Source organism: Pseudonaja textilis, chromosome 3, assembly GCF_049901715.1.
Source record: "Pseudonaja textilis isolate UNSWEBS1 chromosome 3, rPseTex1.2, whole genome shotgun sequence".
NCBI classification, from domain to species: domain Eukaryota; kingdom Metazoa; phylum Chordata; class Lepidosauria; order Squamata; family Elapidae; genus Pseudonaja; species Pseudonaja textilis.
In genome coordinates, this window is record NC_141992.1 from 169,804,043 (window position 1) to 169,819,168 (window position 15,126).

The 15,126-nt window shown below is 36.7% G+C and overlaps 2 protein-coding genes across 5 annotated transcripts in view; one reads left to right on the forward strand and one right to left on the reverse strand.

Moving 5' to 3' along the window:
• Positions 1-1,047: 1,047 nt before the first annotated feature.
• Positions 1,048-15,126, reverse strand: part of IL7 (interleukin 7) — a 29,406-nt gene continuing 15,327 nt past the window's right edge. For 2 of the 4 annotated variants that reach the window (XM_087931435.1, XM_087931434.1), the window contains exons 3-6: positions 10,028-10,113; positions 7,785-7,850; positions 5,959-6,078; positions 1,048-5,291 (exon numbers count right to left, since the gene is read on the reverse strand). In XM_087931435.1, coding sequence (XP_087787561.1) covers positions 5,103-5,291; positions 5,959-6,078; positions 7,785-7,850; positions 10,028-10,113 — 461 coding nt within the window. In that variant the 3' untranslated portion in view covers positions 1,048-5,102. Of the gene's footprint in view, positions 5,292-5,958; positions 6,079-7,784; positions 7,851-10,027; positions 10,156-15,126 lie in introns of all 4 variants that reach the window. The other 2 variants (XM_026706054.2, XM_087931433.1) reach the window with 1 other exon arrangement.
• LOC148126412 (endogenous retrovirus group K member 8 Gag polyprotein-like) lies at positions 13,106-14,181 on the forward strand. Its single transcript, XM_087928716.1, has one exon. It carries the CDS (start codon positions 13,106-13,108, stop codon positions 14,075-14,077), a length of 972 nt encoding a protein of 323 aa, XP_087784842.1. The 3' UTR covers positions 14,078-14,181.

Here is a 15,126-nt window from a genome sequence, read left to right on the forward strand (position 1 = left end):
ACCCTGGCTTCTTTCTCTTCAACTCAGAGAAAATTTTTATCATCTCTGTAGTAGCCTAATTTTAACGCACCTTCCTAACCTAAACAACCATTAATTCTATTCTTTATGCATTTTCTATATTAAAACATTATCCATTCTTTGTTCTCTAATATGTAGAGGTTCCAGCCCATTTTTTATTGGGCTCTCCTAAGTGGCTGCCATCACATTTCCCCTTTATCCCAAGACTGCTGACAGCTAGCCTTGGTGGCCATAAAATAATTGCTCTGGATATAACTCTTGCTTTCTCCCTGAACTGGAACTATTCTTCATTTTCTCCAGCCACTGGCTAAAAACAACTGAGAAGCTGTTAATTGCCTGGCACTTCAGATGGTGGGATATGAGAAGGAAGGGGAGATTATTTTTCCCCTCCATCACCCTTCTCCAATCCTAGTCCCTGGAGCTGCTTTCATCCAGTCTGCCATGGATGCTTTTTTTTACATTTTACTCCTTTTCATCTTGTTTTCGTATAGCTTCTTCCTTTATTATTACTTTCCTTGAATAACCACTGCCATCTTGGCACACTTTGAATATGGGGTGGAACCATTGGTTGAAGGGAGAGGGGCTCCTCCATGTGAAGTAGAGACATTTTACAGTTTGTTCGAAAGAGGAAATCTCCCATTTCCCAAGGGAAGGCAGGCAGACCAGCAAGATTATTGTAATATATTGTAGGTGATCAGCAATAAAATATTTACATGGGTCTATCCAGGAGACATAAAGCAGCAGATTGAAGATAGATCATTCTGAAGAAGGTCTGACTTGGGATCACCAGATTTGACATCTAATTAAAACTACATATTATAATAAACTGAAGCTGCTAGCAATAAGCTTGGGCTTATTCTTTCTATTCCAAATGCATCACATTGAATACAACACAAGTAGTATGTATTCCTACTCCAGTGTATGACTGGATCAGGATATATGTGCCAGTTTAAATTAAAGAATAACAACATTAAAAGACAACAGATCCGCTTACTAGCTTCTTGCACACAAATGCTACTATAAATCCTGACCCTGGAGGGAAAATGTTATCCTGGTCTTCAAAAATAAAAGAAGTCAGTTCTTTCAACACCAAATCAAAAGTTTATACACATAATGGATAAAACCAGAAGGGAAATGTACAGAGTTGAAATGGAGAAATCTACATGGTTCTATTCAATGAAACAGATGTGTTAACATGTAAAAATGAGTTTCAGAATATATTGATTTACCAGATAACCCTAATTCAACAATCATTTAAAACAATTCTAAAAAACATTAAAGTAGTAAATGTCTCAATCAGTTGTGAATATATGTAACAATTCAATATTTGTGAGGTTTTATGTATAAAGTTATATCTTAATCTAATCTACAGAGTAGCAATCTAAGACCAAAGAACAAGCTGGTCTTTCCATGGAATGTATTTCCTTTAGAATAACAGTTGGAAGGACCCTGGAGGTGTTCTAATCCAACCCCCTGCTTAGGCAGGAAACCTACATCACTTTGGGCAAATGGTTATCCAACTTCTTCTTAAAAACTTCCAGTGTTGGAGCATTCACAACTTCTAGAGGCAAGTTGTTCCACTGGTTAATTGTTCTAAGTGTCAGGAAATTTCTCCTTAGTTCTAAGTTACTTCTCTCTTTGATCAGTTTCTATCCATTGCTTCTTGTTCTGCCCTCCAGTGCTTTGGAGAATAGCTTGACTCCCTCTTCTTTGTGGCACCCTCTGAGAACAATGCTATCATGTCATCCCTACTCCTTTTCATAAGACTAGACATATTCAGTTCCAGTAACCGTTCTTTATGTTTTAGCCTCCAGTTCCCTAATCATCTTTGTTGCTCTTCTCTGCACTCTTTCTAGAGTCTCAACATCTGTTTACATTGTGACAACCAAAACTGGTTGCAGTATTCCAAGTGTGGCCTTACCAAGGCATTATAAAGTGATATTACCACTTCACATGATCTTGATTCTATCCCTGTTTATGCAGCCTAAAATTGTGTTGGCTTTTTTGGCAGCTGCAGCACACTTCTGGCTCATATTTAAATGATGGTCCACTAGGACTCCAAGATCCCTCTCAGTCATCACTATTGAGAAAGGTACCACATATACTGTACCTGTGCATTTTGTTTTTCTTGCCTAAATGTAGAACCTTACTTTTTTCACCACTGAATTTCATTTTGTTAGATAGCACCCATTGTTCAAGTCTGTTAAGATCTTTCTGAATCTTAAACCTATCTTCTGGAGTGTTGGCTATTCCTGCTAGCTTGGTGTCATCTGCAAATTTGATGAGTTTTCCATCTATCTCCTCACCAAATCATTGATGATGTTGAAGAATACTGAGCCTAAAACAGAGCCCTGGAGCACCCCGCTGCATACCTCCCCCCTGAATTAATTGATTCTATTTGATTTAATTTTATTTCAGAAAACATGTTCTTTGGAGTTACTAATATTAGATATTAATTAATAAAATGTATATGTTGCCCATCTCTGGTGACTCTGGGCAGCTGAGTAGCTTTATTACCCACTCACTTAAAGCTGTATCTGACGAGTAATGAAGGAAAGAAAAATATAATAGTTATGTTCTTTTTTATTGGAATGTGACTCCAGCCATAGCCATGGCTCTTTGGGGGAAAATATTTAATAGTAAATATTTACTTTCTCTTGAAGTTTATATAGATATGTCAAGAAGAGCTGGTAAAAATAGAAAACTGTTTAAGTACTTTTCTTTGGAACTGAAAATACTTTTCTTTGGAACTGAATATGAGAATTGTTACAAATTACCTAAGTTTATTTTCATTAAAATGTTTGAGTTGAACCAATACTGTTTCCAAGGATAATGGTGTTTGCAGGCTGATGCTTGAATCAAATTAGCCATGTCATTGATAAATGAGCATACTAGATGAGTGAAGAAGGATAAACAATGAGTGTGTACACTTTAGAAGAGAAACATACTTGAGAAAATGGTTCTTCTTTGCAGGTTGTACATATTGGGTATTTGGTTTTGTCCCCCTCAAAAGGTCCAACAGCCAAATGCTAGGTTCAAGACATACCAAAACATAGAATATGGAGGTAAGAGGAAAAAATGTAAAGTTTCTGCATGTAAACTTTGTGGAGATAAAATAAGGAGGAGGTAAGAAACTTGAGAAAAATTGATTTCTTTTGGGTTCTGTAGGGCAGTTGCCAGTGTGAGAAGGAATTCTGCCAATATATTGACTCAAATTCCCCTGCTCCCTCTCAAATATTGTGATTGGTTTCATTAAGACTTTCCATTCATTGTAATTAGAAGCTAGAACTGTGGGTTATAACTCCAAATTCTCCTATTCCTCCAAGAGTTCACTTTATATAGAGCTATGCATCCTTTTTAATCTTGGCAAGTGAAAAAAGCTAAGCGGGGCCAACAAATTAATACTATTAAGCAAGACTGCCAGGAACTCATAAGGTTGTCTGGGAAGTCAAAACAACATCCTAGAAGTTCCAAAGATGCTTTTTCCAAAAGGCAATTTTCTTAGTTTTTTTTTCCTTTGGAAACATTTTGTTTCTCATCCCAGAAGCTTCTTCAGTTTAGTTCTTCAGAAGTGAAACGTTTTTCAAAGAAAAAAGAACCAAGAATGTCCAGTTGCCTTTTGGAAAAAGCATCTTTAGAGCAAGCGTGACCTGGATGATTGAGAATCTTCCTAAGACAACATCCTGGGAGAAGCTACTTTCATATTTTTTGCAAGAAAGTTATAAAAATGTCTGTAAAGGCATCAACAGATAACCTGAAGGAGCTTTCACATTTTAGTCCATTTTTGAAAACACAGTGCTTGCATTCACACATTCTAAGATTAAATCAAGTGGATAAAGACATTATTTATTCCATTTTGAATAATTTAACAAGGTTTAGAATTGTCATTTTAATTTGGAGTTGCTTTGGAAGAGCCCTGCTTTGATTTTTGTACCTCCTATATCTGTGCACATGTCCAGTATCTGTGACTTCTCTTGGAATTGGCTAGGACTATGCAATCTGAAAGTACTTATTTTAATCTCTGAACATGAGATCTTATGCTGGTTTTTTAAAGAGCAGACATAATATTTTTGAATCCCAAGTATTTCAACATTGTGATTCTTAAGTATTGCATGCAAGATATATAGTCCTATTTCAAGTGGTATGTAACATTTGTCAGAATGTTTCAGGCTCAGTGCATGTCCAATAAATTTAGACCAGCATGCCTGAATATGAAACGGGGTGCTTCAAGTTACAGTTTTCTGAAATTGAAACATTTAAATATCCCTAATACTTATATCATTAAATGTCAGTAAAGGGCATTCTACCATCAAGCAAATACTTTCCCGTCATCCTCTAATATTCTCCCATAGCTTAAAAAAAATTAGCACAGCTGCGATTAAGCACTGTTCATTACTTAGTGCAATATGTAGAGTACACAATTAGAGCTAATTTAATACTATAAAATCAGTTGCTAAAATTGCAAGTTAAGAGACAACCATAATGGTATTGTATTAAATAAACATTTATACAGGGATGATGGTTTATTTTTTTAAAAAAAACTTAATATATATTCATTTTTGCAAAGTACCACAACAAACACCTTTATGACTTCTATATAATAATATATATATATATTTTCCAATACATTGTCCTAAATCCTACAAGCTATCTATTTGTACCTTTGTCATAACCATTTCCCAAACTGCTACCTTGCTCTCAATTATCACTCTTCGTTTTCTTTCCAAATCTATTAACTACCATATGAAGACAATATGTTCAGGATTATATTGGTGAAGATTTCTTAGGAGGCAAATTATATACAGTACATGTATATGATGTAAAACACAAACCAATAAATTTGGAACACTTCTTTCATTCTATTGTCTTACTTTTTTTTTTACTTTCATTAGCACTTGAGAGCTTTGATGTTTTGGCAGCCTGCTTCTCTTCTTCCAACTTTTTCTGTTGTGGGACTCATGGAACAAATTCAACAGTCTTGTCAAGGCATTAGCGGAGAATATTTGCATAATTTTCTATAAAAGAAGTCTGATATATATCTAGATTATAAAAGCTGCTCTTAAGTCTTATGAAAGTTAGGCTTATCACTTTATACCCGTTGGTATAAAACCATAATAAAGAAACCTCTTCCACCAGGAACTCAAGGCTGAAACAACATTCTTTAGGCAACACAAAGTATGGTTATCAAAATTTCTGATGATTTTCCTGCATTGACGACAACACCGATGACGTTGATTGATTGTAAGGTTGACTGGTTGTAAGGTATAATCAGTCTAGATAAAAACATAAATATATAAGCTGTTTATAATTAATATTTATGGATGAACAGTATGTAATTCAGTTAGACGTGGCTGTAAAAAAAGATCTTTGTTGCCAGTTAAAAGATACTGACAGAATTTTACTAGACCCAGTCACTTTCTGATGAAAATGCTATGGAAAATCAGACCTACTCTATTGGATTCATAGGTGAATGAGGGCAATTAGTATTTACATGAGAGAATTCTAAAGAAAATATGTTATTTTGCTTTCTTTTGTACTTCTTTGGGTAGCCATATGAGAGCATATTACTAAAATGCATTTATTGCAATATTTAGCCAGTAAGAATTCTAAAATATACCAACAGGTTTTCTTCTTCCTGTGATTATTAATCTGAATATTTGGTTTGGACTTGAAATCCTACAATCTAAATATCTTGAATTAGTTTTGAATACGCTGGGTATTATAAACTTTGTGGTATCTCAGTATAATGAATTTCTGTGAATTATATCTCTCACTATAAGCATCTTTCCTGTATTGTAATTTTACCTTTTTCTTCCCATAGAATATACAATGAGTTATCAGTTACCACCATGAATTCCAATTATTCTGGATTTTTTAAAACTATTAAGCTAATAAAATACAATAGAATAAGGCAGCAATGAAACTCTCCTAAACACATACCTTTTTTAATATTTTTGTTGTCAACTCTGAAACCTCATTCATGCCAGTCTTTAAAGAAGCAAATTTAGTACAATTTGCCTTTTTCTTCAGGCACGATGTCAGAAAAGTTATGTTTGCATTCTGTAAAGAAATGTAGCCTATTAAATTGGAGAACTATATTCTACATATAACCATGTTAGTTATTCTTCAAATTAGAAGGCAATAAAGGTCAAAAAAATACAGTTGTCTCTCTCCAGGGCAACAAGACTGGAAAGCATAAAGATATACACTATTTACAAATATTGATGCTAATAATGTTTTGTCAAGCTATGTGTACATTTTAATCTGGAATGCTTCCTATGATATGTGGCATAATAAGTTTCTTTCAACTGAAACTATCCAAGAGTCTACTGATCAACATTTCATGACAGCATTAGGATTTCATTCTATTCAAAGCACCTTTCGCAAACTACCTAATATCAAGAGATTGCTTCTTAAATACATGACGGACATAGAAATTATATTGTCCTCTACATAATTTTTAAAAAGGTAACAGGAAGTTTGGCCTGACGCATGTGTTGTGTGTACTGTTACAATGGAATTTAAGCTATTGGTTTTGGTTTTCCTTTAGCTGCTATGTCTCCTACTGCAAGGAAATCTTTTCTAGTCTGAGACATAGACTTTCTAAGGAATGAGGACCACAACACAGCTATTCCCTTTACTTCAGCTAATCTCTTTCTTTCACTGCATTTGCCTACTTATAGGTTGTTTATATCAAGTTCTGCTGCTTGATATAAGGCCAGGTTACTTGAAGGACTGCTTGCCTTCCATAGTACCCGCCCAACAAGTTCAGTCTGGCAAGGGTAGCATTCTCATTATCAAAAATTATTCATTATAAATTGTTGTCTATTATTTTCTCTTAGCCAAGGAGCTTTAGGCTGCGAGATTAACTTGGAGCCCCATAATGAATTCTGTAGTCATGGTGATTTGGGTTGAGTCTTCCCAGTCCCATTATATCCTACCCCCTTTAGCCTTCTATGTGAAAAACTGCTTCAACAATGAATTCATTTTAAAGTTACAAATCACTGAGTACTTTTAGGTCTAATATTTTGTTTATTTACCAATTCGAAGATGAAAAAAAGTAGCAATTTTTCACTTCAAATTCAAACAAAACAAAATTGTGTTTTTACATGTAAATATGGAAGTACAATGTTTACACCAGATAATTATGAAGATAGTTACAATACACAGCCCTTTTATGGATATCAAATTCCATATTGTGTTGAGAAATAAAGGGCAATACTTATTCCACAGTTCTGAAATGCTATTCATCACCAATGAACCTCCTCCCATACCTCTTGTTATGGACAAATTATTTCAGTATCCTGCACAGAAGCAGCAATGAAGAAAGATTAGGATCTCTTATCAATGCAAAGCCAGAAAGTAATTTTGGTTAATGTATTAAATAAAAAGCAATTACGCCAAACCTTTTAGACTGTCTAATAGTTGGAAAGAGTATAATTGTCAAAATGCAAGGTACCTCTTCAGGGTGTACAAAATTATCCTGCTCTGAAAATATTAGATTCAAGTGGCTAAAACATCCTTCTTCAAAGAATATAAAACCATTGTCATATTTTGTCCAGGGTAATTTTGTCCAGTTGCAGTATACCTTTTTGATGATCAGCCAAAATGGTGCTAAGTGAATATTCCAAAATGCTTTATTAGGCAAAATGTTACAAAACATCCTTACATTTTGAAAATTCAAATTCAACCTCCAACAATTGCATATTGCTTCATAAATTAGCTTGTCAAATTAGAGACATTACTTCAAAGGGTATCAACATTACCTCAAATGAACGGTAACGTTTGTTCAGGTTACAACTGGATGTGATGTTCTCACTAATGAGTTCCTCCTATTAAAAAAATCATATGTAAGAAGCAGTAGATTAATTATTTTACATCTGAGTATTGAATGTTATTCTTAAGTTTTAAATTATGTAGTGTTACTAACATCAACTTAAGAGTTACTTTTTTAGTTTATTTCTAAATATTTAAATTGTTTTATATGAAGAATGAAGTTACCAATAAGTAATCATACATGGAGATTTTGGAATGTACCAAATATGCAGAAATAAATTTTTAAATTTATTATTTACTCAATAGATTGTTTTTCCTGCCTTAATATTATACAACTCAAGGTAACGTACACAACACTTCCTCCTTCAATTTTTTCCTCACAGCAACCTCTCTCTGAGCTAAGATAATGCCTAGCCCAAAGTCACTTAGCTGACTTCTATGTCTAAGGATTATAATCCAAGGCCCAGTGTCTTAATCACTACACTAATTGTAGATCAAAAGAGGTGCCCTATATATATTTCAGTTTCAATAATGGATTCTGTTAGTTAAGTTGAAAGTTTGAAAACAATAGACAGTATTTCATGGAGCTCCTTCTTTGTCCAGCAGAAGCTGCTATCACTGGAGTTGAAGAGAAATACGTTTTTCCCAATTGTTCTTACCTACAGTATATATCTCCCTGCACCATGACTCTGTGATTGCTGTGAAAAACTCCCAACCACCTGAAGCAGATTTGGAGTTATGAAGCTACAGCATAGAGACAAATCTGCAAAATCATTCTTATTTTCCTGAAGGAAATCTTGTTGACCTGTAACAACTCTGTAATCTGCAATAGAGGGTGTGGGAGGTTCCAAAGCATTTTAGCATAAACATTTTATCCTCTGTACCCGATGCCCTGCAAATATACTGTTTCTACTCACAGACATGCTGGTTAGCTTGCCTTTGTTCAGCAAGTTTAGAAGACAGCATAGTGGAAAAGGCTATTTTAACAGTATTATTTTTTTTTTAAAAGTCATCTATATTTAGTAGTTATATTAATTTTATGAGCCAGTACTTAGAAAGTGAATAGATTTTGATTGACGTACAACATCAAGTAACACTTACTGCACCAAAGTTGCCAAAAATCACATATAAGTATCTGAAATTAAAAAAAATAAAACTAGACACACAAATAGAATTTCCTGGCAAATGAGAAGTGACCAACCAACTCCATTGTTTCATATAGCATTGCATGCTCATCTGTAGAATACATTCAATATAAAAAACAATGTCTATGGATTTATAGATACATTATTTCATGGGTCTTTCAAAGAGAAATATCTTGTGGGGCGTAGATCAGGGTTTGTTTTGCATGTAACAGATACACAAAGTATGAGCAAATATCATACAAATAATTTTCACTTAGTGAATGCCTCAGGTAGAGACTTGCAGTTATAACATTGATGAAAAAGTAACTTTGCAACCTATGTTTGCATTTGTAACCTTCCCAGGAAAGGTCAAATAAAAATAAATTGAAATAAAATCCTAAGCACATTAGCAAGATCCTAAGCACAGTTGTGGTCACATTATTTTTTTCATTTAGCAACCATTTCACTTTAAGAACAAAGTTGCTAGTCCCAACTATGGTCACTAAATAAGGACTATCTATAGTTTGGATTGAAATAGGGCACTATTCAATTTCTAGCTCAGGGGACACTTTATATTTATTTGCAGTGACTCTCGCTCATTTTCATTTTGATGGATTGGCAATTTCTAGATTTTGTAAAATTTATTAACTTAATAAATTTAGTATATTAATTTAGTATATTAACTTACTTACTAACTATAAGGAGCAGATTGGTTACTCAGTCTAGTCTCAATCCTGTAGAAAAAAGCTAAGAAACGAATGCTGGGTCATTACACGATCCAAGTCAATTAAAAAAAAAGTTACTCCCTCCTATAAATCTAAGAATTTGGCTCACTTTGGAAATCAAGCCTTAGGTCTTATAAAACAGCAGGGAAGATCTACATTTCCATCACTGTATTTATAAACAGTGGAAGACAGGCTTAAGTCCCATCACCTCATTCCACTTGTTATGGGATTTTTTTTTTTTGACCAGTACTATTATCTTTCTGTCTGCAAGTTCTGCATAAATTATTACTAATGTCATTTCTTCAGATATCTCATCTATGTTAAAACTGTCTTGTAAAGAAATATTGTAGCTTTGTTTTAAATGCAAAAAAAATTGCTACCCACCAGATGACTAATCATGCCGACTAGAAGATTGTCATAAGCTTTTCGGATTTCAGTCATATTATCAGAGGAGGCTTCTGGTGCCAGAACTAAGAACAATGGCAGAATCATGAAGATATACCTTAAAAAAGCTAAATCAGAATTACATTGTATTACCATGAGCATCAGTATCATACATGCTAACATGCCATAATATTCAATACTACAGATAGTCCTCAACTTACAACCACAATCAGGACCAGAATTCCACTGTCAAGGTAGTTGTTAAGTGAGATGCACCCAGTTTATGACCTTTTATACCACAGTTAAGTGAATTGCTGAAGTTGTTAAGTGAATCATGTGGTTATTAAGAAAATCTGGCTTTCCCCATTGATATTGCTTGTCGGAAGCTGGTTGGGAAGGTCACAAATGATGATCACATGACACAGGGTGCTGCAAGTGTTGCAAATACACACTAATTGCCAAGTACCTGGATTTTGATCATGTGACTATGGGGATGTTGCAATGGTTGTAGGACTGATTGAAAGTCACTTTTTCAGTGTTATAACTTCAATGGTTGTTAAACGGATAGTTTTAAGTTGAGGATTACCTGCACTGGAAATTCATAATAAATTAAATGTATAACATACAGCACTGAAGATTGTTTTGCAGTCCCCAGAATCTGTTATGATCAGCTAAATGTCAAGATCATGTCAAGACTGAAATTTATGTAAGCTATTTTCCTAAGCATAGGAGTCCTATGAGATGGATATTAGTTGCCATATTATGGATGATTGCAGACAGCCAGATGTTTAAACTGGGTTTACCATTCTTGACTATCTATCGATGATGATGATGATGATGATGATGATAGTGATTTAGCTTTAATTCTATGTTAGCTGTTCTTAGTCACTGTTACAAGATGGAAAGCCATATAAATTCAAATAAATGTATCAATAAAGTTTAACTGTTGTATCTAGAATGACATAAATGAATTAATGAGGTAAGTAGATATTTGAATGAAAAATTATCTTCAATATATAGAAGAAAATAAAGATCTGTATCCAGTTCTAAGTAGAGCTTTTAAAAGTATTTAGAAAATTTGGGACAGGTACAGATAATCAATTATTAGGAATACAAACTAAAGAAACTTCTACCCTGGATAAAAGACGACTAAGAAAATGGGCTTTTCAAATATTGTAAAAGGTAGACCTGTTTTCTTTTTCCCAGAAATTTAGACAAGGATTTAAATTACAGGTAGGTGGATTCTGCTTAAATATTAAGCAAGGTTACTAGCATTATGGGCAATAAATTTAATCCTGGTGATAAGCACCTCTTAATTGAATGTGTTCAACACTAGATAGATATCTGAGATGCTTTAATTTGGATTCTTGCAACAGATGTTTGACCTTAATTACTTCAATGGCCCCTTCCAGCTTTATGATTCTATCAACATCATGTATACATATATGACACCTAGTCTCAGAAAACAAAAAGCAGGAGAATTGACTTTTAATTGTCTGTATGATGCTACTTACTGGAAAGTTTACAACAATCTTTTAAGATTCATTCTAATGGGAGAGTCCATGGATGTTGATTTGGTAGCAACCTGCAGCCTCCCTACAATAGTCATTCTTAATTTACTGATTAGTTGGTCAGCACTCAATGCACATGGGAAGATCTTCGACAGTCAGCCAGAACTTCAGATACACCTTTACCTACGCACTTTCAGATAAGCTCAATCCATCTCCCCACATGCCCTCACAATCAGCTGGTTAGGTCAAAGCCCACTTGGCATCTTAGCTCATGCCCTAACTGCTAAATTAATTCTTAATTCTGTACTAATACTTTTTGGCATACAATTTAGTTTGAAAGAGCCTTTAGAGGGAATGGAGAACAATACACAAACGCTACTATAAATTTAGACATTGAAAAATGTGAATTCCTTGGATGCTTAAATACAAAAACAGACAGAAAGGATTTTAACTGCATAGTCCTTACATTTCCAAACTTTATTTAATGATCCTCAGCAGCATAAGAAACACATTAAGGCATAATTAAGTATTCACTCATTTAATACAGTCAAATTTATTTCTATCTGATGAAAATTCAGATTGCATACTGATATACTGTGGGAACTATGATTCTTTGTTCTTTATGTACGTGCTAGGACAACAGAGCCTTCTGGTAGTTGGCTGGAACACGAAGCAAGGAGCAAAGACAAATTGTTGCCATTTCTTAACCAGAACTGTAGCAAACTTAAACTCTGCAGCCTTGTATGCTTTATGCGAATGATCAGTGCATGTTGTGTGATGTAATGTGTTTGTGATAGGACATTAACAAAATTGCTACGTTAACAAAGATTGCTTCTAATAAAAGAGGGTTTTGGAGTTCTCTCTGCGCTCTCATCCCAAGACAACTTTGCGAAGTGTCTTCTTTTCATGAGAGACCACCACAACTGGTGACCCTGACGTGATCCACTCAAAAGAGATACGTCTTTGGCACACCCATTCTCGTCGTCTGGAATAGACTTGGTGCACCTCATCCGCTTGAATCGCTGGCGACAACGGATCCCTCGTGAGTATGGGTGGTAGATTCTCTAAGGAGCAGGCAGCTCACATTCAGGAAATCAGAGAATTGACCAAATGAAATTTTTTTACCTTTAAAAAGGGGGGCTCCCTTCATGCCCCCCTCCCAAAAACCTCTATTGAGGAACTCCTCGAATACATTTGGCAACTGCCCTTTTTATCCGGCTAAAGGCAGTATCAAAACTACAGTATGGAAGGAGATTGGAAAATACCTTCATGCAAGTCCTAGGGCCCCTTTGTCTATATTAATTGCTTGGAGGGTGGTTTTTGAGTCTCTCTCCTCTCTAGAGCAACCCCTACTTGGCCCCCTTTCTGGACCCCCTCCCTATGTGAATCCTGCTGTACAACTCTTGCCCCCTGCTGTGGCGCCTGTGTCTCTTAAACCGACTGCCCCCCCGGAGGCAAAGAGGTTGGTAAACCTCCTCCCCCTTCTCCTGACCCCCCCTCACCCAATCCCTCTTCTTCTTCTCTTGCTTTCCCTTCTGTGCCTTCCTCTCCTGCCTTACCCCCTCCTATGGGTGCAGTTCATCCCACCATCGCTGCAGGAGTTAGAACTGGTGAGTTAGATCACTCTGACTGCCCATCGGCGTTCCCGTTAGTTTATGCGCAGAACGCACAGGGACAAAACGTCCCGCACTGGGAACCCATCCCTGTTAAATCAATCAAGGATATCAAACAAGCTGTACAAATGTATGGTATTCAGGCTCCATTTACGATGGGATTATTTATAATGATGGCTAACGCCCATATAATGATCCCAGCTGATTGGCATAGCCTTTTTCATATGACTCTAACAGGGACTCAATTTGTTGTATGGCAATCGGAGTTTCTCCATCATTGTCGCCTATTGGAAGCTCAAAATCCGAATCTTATTGCAAATGAACTGGCAGGAGAGGGTGCCTTTGCTGCTCCCGCAGCTCAATATAATAGCCCTATTAATGCTCTTAACCTTTCTGCACAAGCCGCTCTGCTTGCTCTCTCTCGCTTAGATGACCCTCATACCTCCGCACAATCTTTTGCAAAAATTCTACAAAATTCCAATGAACCCTATGCCGGTTTTATTGAACGCCTCCAAACGGCCCTACAAAGGCAAATTACAAATGAGGCGGCTCGGCAGGAAATTCTTCTTAAATTGGCATATGAGAACGCTAATGCAGACTGTAAAACCTTGCTTACTCCCTTGATTAATTCTCCAGATGCCACTCTAGCCCAATTCCTACAAGCCTGCAGGGTGGTGGAAACACACCAATACACTTCCGAAATGATGGCTGCAGCTATCACCAGAGGTAATAAGCCATCTGGTAATTGTTACAATTGTGGGAAGCCTGGCCATTTTAAATCACAATGCCGAGCCCCTGGCCGGGGGGCAGCAAAGCCCTCCGCCAGTAGAGATGTTCGACCAAAAACAGTCTGCCCGAAATGTAAGAAAGGCTATCATTGGGCTAATCAATGTCAATCAAAAACTGAACCCTCAGGAAACGAGTAGAGGGGCCGGCAGCTAGCCCCTCTCCCAAGGCTGCCCATATACCATCCATTGTGTATGAATTATCAGTGGCAGAAGATGTGCTCATATCCTTTCCCCATCTACCACTCTCTGTCAGCGCATAGCTCCTTCTGCCTCCTTCTCCTCCAATAAAACTGCTCTTATACAATCTCACCCTCATGCCCTCCTCAAAGGAATCTCTGTGGTTCCCGATCTGCTTTATCCTTCCTCAAAACTCTCAGCCATTAACCTTTCTGTGCTATCCACTCTTCCAACGAAGTTACAAAAGGGTGACGTGGTAGCAAAAATGATCATGGTACCGCAACTTCCCTCTGATGTGCTTGCCCTCACTAGATCTATCACCAAAACTAAGCCCACACTCTTGGCTTTAATCAAGGGTCGCCGCTTCACCGGTCTTCTGGACTCTGGTGCTGACATCTCGGTGATACGCTCTGACGAGTGGCCTACAGACTGGGAAACAGAGACCTCCCCATCGGTCAGAGGTGTAGGAGGGATTCAAATGGCTCTCATCAGTAAGTTTTGGCTCCCTGTGACTTCTGAAAACCTCACAGGGACTGCACAAATAAAGCCCGTCATCCTCCCCCTTCACACGAATTTGTGGGGGAGGGACTTGCTCTCTCAATTTGGTGCTAAATTGCAGCTAGAATGACTCACCCTCTTCCCCTTCGCTTGACCTTAAGCACGGACATTCCTGTTTGGGTTGATCAATGGCCATTGCCAGCAAATAAATTGCTTGCATTGCAGCAATTAACAGCCGCATCCGCTGCTACTATTCTATCCGCTTTCTCTCTTTCTCCCCTAACCTCTTGGGACAGTCATAACTATTTTCATCAAAATAAAAGGGCTCTTATGAAGGAATTCCAAATCACCGCCCAAGAGGCTGCCGCAATTATTCAACAATGCCCTACTTGCAGCAAGCAAGCCCCTGCCCTGCCAATGGGAGTAAATCCCAGAGGCTTAAAAGCCTGCCAAATTTGGCAAATGGATGTAACCCAGTATGCGCCTTTTGCACCATGGAAATATATCCATGT

Coding starts and splice junctions, on each gene's coding strand:
- LOC148126412 (XM_087928716.1), top strand. CDS start 13,106: ATGGGTGCAGTTCATCCCACCATCGCTGCAGGAGTTAGAACTGGTGAG.